This window comes from Anoplophora glabripennis, unplaced genomic scaffold (genome assembly GCF_000390285.2).
Source record: "Anoplophora glabripennis isolate ALB-LARVAE unplaced genomic scaffold, Agla_2.0 scaffold156, whole genome shotgun sequence".
Classification (NCBI taxonomy): domain Eukaryota; kingdom Metazoa; phylum Arthropoda; class Insecta; order Coleoptera; family Cerambycidae; genus Anoplophora; species Anoplophora glabripennis.
This window is the reverse complement of record NW_019416250.1, coordinates 876,710-882,651: the sequence shown is the minus strand read 5'-3', so window position 1 is coordinate 882,651 and position 5,942 is coordinate 876,710. Positions and strand designations below refer to the sequence as shown.

Below are 5,942 nucleotides of genomic sequence, written 5' to 3'. Positions count from 1 at the left end.
AGATGAGGTCCGCGTCCAGGTTCCGGTGCGCCAGGTGTTCAGGAGGTCGTTTTCGACGTGAAATTTGGATTCAGCGCCCCAAAAAACGCCCCCACAATGATTTTCGGGTAGTTTTTGGCAATCTTGTCAGGAAAACTTTCGAAGATGACGTCCACGTCCAGGTTCCGGTGTACCAGGTGTTTGCCGATGCCATATTTGAATTCAGCGACCCAAAAAACCCCCGGGCGCCGAGTTTATCTCCTTCCCCGCGTGAATTTTGGGAGAGTCCCACGGAGATGACATTCATCGGCGTTCCTGAGCTCCAGGTCGGCTGTGGGTCAATTTGAACATTATAATCGTGATCAGCGACCTCGAAAACCCCCGGGAACCCGATTTGGGCCAGTTCTGACTCTTATTTACAAAGTTATTAAATCTTCCAAAAGCCGTCTCAAAAAATGCATTTTTTGAATGCATTTTTGCCTGCAGCAATGCAATTTCCGGTTTGTATAAGATACAAAGTAAAAAATTTTGGAAGCGAATGCAAAAAACCGCATTCCGATTCATCTTAGTGCAAAAAATTCCTAGGTTGAGTGCTTCATTGCCTCGACTAATATATGCTTATATGTTTTCTACTCCAATTTACCATTAATTAATTTTTTATAAACATTTTTATGCAAAAAACGCATTTTTTTTAGTTTTTTTGCTTATAAAACCTAAACCAATTAAGCAATCTGAATGCCATAAAAAGACAGTTTATAGAAAATTGAAATACGAATTAAACGAGAGGTCGATAATTAAAAACGAAAAAAAACTCGGAAGGATCGGAAAATGTAGCTTTTTTTTTTAATTCATGACTCCGCCATTTCTTAAGTTGTAGAGCTGAACCTGTGCACAAAAGTAGTGAATTATATGTAGGTACTTTAAGTGAGCACAAAACAGGCACTTTCGGACCATTAGTTTTGGCATAATTATTGGGATTTGAATTTGTTGTACTATTTTGCAAAGTTTCTGGATGCGTTGAAAGTGGTCCTATTTTAATTTTTCAGCCCGATTTTACTGTTACTCAAAATCATAGACCTCGTAAACTATGTGGAGAAAAAATAAATTTTCATAGTCAGAAAAGAGGTTAATATTAATATGATGGCACCAACATGTTTATACTTTTCGCATCTTTCTGAAAATAATGACCAAGTAGAGTTGTCTCTGATGATAACATATTTGATTATATTATTTCCTCCATCCTCAAAATAAAAGGTCTTTTTAACGTCAAAATTTTGCCCCCTTAAATGTGTCACTCTTCAAATTATTTTTTATCATCAAACTAAAGACATTATAACAGTTTCGACTGAACTGTGCTTATAATATATGCTTCAGCAAAACATCTCTTTAAATAATATGTTGAAAAGGAAAGCATTGATATAGTTTTGCAAAGCAAGATAATATGAACTATTTAAAATAACTACTTTAGAAGAGCTTGCAGTAATTTTAACTGATGGAGCTTACGATATGAGGAAAATAAATGGAGAAATGCATAAAGAAAGAATTATAGAAACTGTTTGGAAAATTGTAATTATAAATATCTGTGACTTTTTTCTATTTACTACATTCCCTCGTTAATACTTTCAATTTGTACAGAAATTACATAACAAATAATGCTTATGTTTGAGTTAAGACAAAGAATTCTTCATAGCATAAGTGTAGTTTTACTAGAATTAATATATCTACCATTGACCTAGTAGTTTATAATAGCTGTTTTACATTGACAATTTATTCATGAATAAATTGACAAAGTTCTCCATGAATTAATTCACGAATTTATTGGTAAACAGTGTGGTTTTACACTGCTACAGACTTTGTCAAGTTTTTTGACGTATGAATCAGTTCTACCAATGAATCAAAGAAGCAAATATATTTCAAAAATGTCACCTTTCCACTCATAATTGTAGTGATACAACAGCGGTTGACCGTTCTGACATATATTATATAAATATTAGTTTTTGTAAGTAACAAATCAGTAGAAACAATGTAAAATTAGTACGATGCCACACAATTATTTATGTATTCCAATAACATAACCTCATTACTGATCTGAGGCTGGAAATCTGTTGCGTTGGTACTTCTGAACTTCACAAAGAAATTGACGAAAATTAGAACATGCTCTAATTCGTCAAAAACTTGATGAATAAATTCATGAAGTTATTTGACAGCAGTTTTGGTGCATTACACTTGTCCAATTTCTTGATGAAGCGACTTCATGAATTAATTGATCAATAAATTGTCAATGTAAAACAGCTATAAGGTCTATGCTCAAAATTTACTCGGTCATTTTATTGAACGCCAATACTAACCCAACTACTTACAACCAATTTCATTACAAAGGTAAAATTTTAGTGGAAAATTTAACTTTGAATGCCAGTATCTTTTTTCTGCAAAATTGTTATCTGAACAAAAGTGGCTAAATTCTTCCCATTTCTTCCTCAGAACCTGCCTCTGAAGTATGTAATATTATTCTCCAAGCACTCTCTATAAATTTAGTTGTCAGAAATATTGAACATGACAGATGAATGAAATTTTCTCTTCACAACTTTAAGCAACATTGACAAAAGTTCCGCAAGATGCGGATTCCACATATAATAAATAAAAACACTTTTAATGAATACAAACCATCTCCAGAGAGCTTGGAGCTTATTGGAGAGGGAGATAGAACACTTGTATCTGAGAATTTTGATTGGAACAAGGACCATTGTCCCTCATTAGTTGACCTTTGTGTACAAACTATAAGTAAATATTTCCATAGAAATCCAATATTACATAAACTGCCTTGTGTGGAGCATGATCATCTCCTAGAAATTGTATCCTGCGATCTACCACTGATAATTGCAGTTACATATATACAGGTAAGTATCACTATCAGCAGAAGACTAACAGTCAGCATAACTGGACTAAATATTTATAGGACGAATATTATTGGCAACGAAGATATACCACACAGTTTGGTTTGATACATAACAGGAAACCCCTAGACTGGACTTGGAAAAGTTTGTACTTGGAGCGCTCTGTGCAGGAAATTCTAGAACAGGCCCAACCGCAATACAACGATGAGGAAACTTTTGAGGAAATTTTGTCGATATCCGCTCCTTATGTACAAAGATTAATTATCACTCAATTACAAAGTTGGAAACCACCACTCACAATGGAGAAAGAAGATATACCTGAAGAATATCCCACAGATCATATCAACTTCATTTTTATTCTTCGGAAACTTCCCCTTATCAGAGAATTTGATATTGTATATGGTAAGGAAAATTATCGCAATTTGTATACAAAAAGAGACGGATAATAACTAAGAATATAGAGGAAAAGTGGTGATACGAAACACTTTGTTTTTCGTCATTATGCTGAAGAGTATCGCAATTATTATAATTCATTTTTTACCGCCCGTCTTCAATATATTTTGCTGTTCCAAATACATAGGATGAACAGATCTTTTTATTAATTAATAATAAGTAATTCACTGACTTTTCTAATTTTATTTATAATTTCTAAGACGACAAAACATGTTTCAAAGTTTTGTAGATTTTACTGAACTACTCCAAATTAATTTTTCCAGGTGTGAATTCAGCTGGGGAGGAGTTTAATTTGAATATGTTTAAAGTGTCTGTAGCAGATTGCCAGAGGTTGGGAAGGGCTCTACTAGACCTTAATTATTTGACAATATTACGTATTCACAGAAGTAAAATAGAATACTTGCATTGCCAAGCCCTTATGCAAAATCTTATAAAAAACCACACCATCGTAGAACTAGACTTATCTCACTGCGAAATAGGTGATCAAGGTGCTTTGTGTGTTGCTAACGTTCTTCAGTGCCATCCGTCTTTGAAGATATTAAATCTGACTGACAATAATATTCGAGAAATTGGAGCAGAGGGTTTAGGCTTTGCTATGGTCCAGCCTGGTTGTGCAGATTTGGAGTACTTGAGTTTAAGACTGAATCCTTTAGGATCCGAGGGCGTAATGTGTATCCTAAGAGCACTTGTTAGGTGTACCATACCTACCGCGCTGTCCATGAGTGGGTCTCTCTTTGAGGGAGATACAGCAGAGAATATCGCCTTGATGCTTAAAATGAATGATACCCTGAAAAGATTAGAACTCAGTAGTAACTGGATTGGCGAAGAAGGTGGAGAGGTTAAATATCACTTTTATGTAACACTATTACTAACTTCAACATAAGGCATTTTTCTTTCTCAAGTCACACCCAGAGCGGTTTCGACATGTAAAATGTACACGGTAAAAGGTGCTCAAGTTTATCATTTGCTTCATATTATAGTGGAAAACAATTATTAGATTCGATAGGCGTGTCTATTTTCTGAAATAAAACTCGGAATAAACAAAAAGGTGCTTTTGTTTTTCTTTCGAGTTAGTAGAAATTTTTATTGGAATTTGCAATAGAAGAAATTACTGGTGTGCACCATTACAGTTTAGTATACGGTAACATGATGATAACGGCCTTCAGGCTATGGCACGTTATCAAGAAAGATTTTCTCAGCGTCGGCAACCTAATAAGAAAACTTTTCACCAGTTTGTCAACATTTACTGACTGGAGTGAAAAAATTTCGTAGAAAGAGAGAGAGATACAGGAAGATTCAACAAAAAATAGAAATCTTTCAATCCGCTATGCGGTCCAAATTATTTGTATTTACTCTACATTCCAGTTTTCAGCACATAAAGGATGCAACAGAGAATACATTTTTTCCCCAAAAGTTGAAATACCATGGAGAATGCTCTAGTTATGGTCTCATGTTTTCTAAAAAATTAATTTTTGGATTTACGTTATTATTTATTGTAAACTAAAGTCAAAGACCAGGTCCGTGCAAATCGCCCATTGTCAGGGAAATTGGAGAAGAGGTTTGCATCTCAATTGGGTTGAAATTTTGATCGAAAAATTAAACATGCAGGAAAGTTTGTTCCTCGTTCGATGACAACAACAAAAAGAAAATCGTGTGGACATTCGTTTTTGAACAATCCAATGAAACATTAATCCAAAGGATCATAAGGGGAAACGAAAGCTGAGCTTACGGCTACGACATTGAGACAAAAGTTCAATCATCACAATGGATTGGCAAAGATTCTCCACGTCCCAAGAAAGCACGTCAGTCTCGATTCAATGTCAAAGTGATGCTCACTGTTTTTTCGACATTAATAGAATTGTGCGTTTTAAATTATTTCCTCAAGGAGAAACAGTGAACTGTGTGTACAAAACGTTTTACAATAGTTCCGTGAAAAAATCTGCAAAAAGAGACCAGAGTTGTGGCGAGTTCTGAAACTAAAGTCAGACTATTGATGACATCAAAGCAAATTTGTCACAGACTTTAAAGGCTATTGTTAAGGGCAAATGAAGCTATTCAAGACTGTTTCGCGAAATGCAAACATCGCTTGGAAAAGTGGGTGAATAGGAAAGGGAAGTACTTTGAAGAAAAGGACCAATAATATAATATAAATTTAATAAGTGTTGAAAAAAATTTACTTGGGTTATTTTTTAACAGACCTCGTATATAACTCGGGAATAGTTCCAGTTCTCAATAAGTTTTAACAACTTTGATTATTTATTATTAATTTTACGTGCCATTTTGCAGTTTCAATGACTTTGATTACTTATTGAAAACACGTATTATACTTACCACCATAACTCCAAGTTGATCTCAAGTTTATATAAAATTGCTTAATTTACTTCACAGGCACTTCTTCAGGGATTAGAAGTGAACACCACCTTAGAATATTTGGATATCAGAGATACAGACGTAACCTCGGAGCAAATGAAGCAAATAGAAAAGATTCTGATGAAAAACAGATGTGAATTACATCAACCTGGAGAAGAAATTGAAGAGGGCATAGGTGAGGAAGAAGTTGAAGAGAAAGTGGTAAATTATAACACAAATGAAAGTCCTGAGCAAGCTCTTGAATAA

At 34.5% G+C, this 5,942-nt stretch overlaps 1 protein-coding gene across 1 annotated transcript; it reads left to right on the top strand.

Annotated features, from left to right (window-relative positions):
- Positions 1 to 2,594: 2,594 nt before the first annotated feature.
- LOC108905653 (T-complex-associated testis-expressed protein 1) lies at positions 2,595 to 5,942 on the top strand. Its single transcript, XM_018708607.1, has 4 exons — positions 2,595 to 2,876; positions 2,936 to 3,275; positions 3,590 to 4,164; positions 5,715 to 5,942. Exons 1-4 carry the CDS (start codon positions 2,595 to 2,597, stop codon positions 5,940 to 5,942), a joined length of 1,425 nt encoding a protein of 474 aa, XP_018564123.1.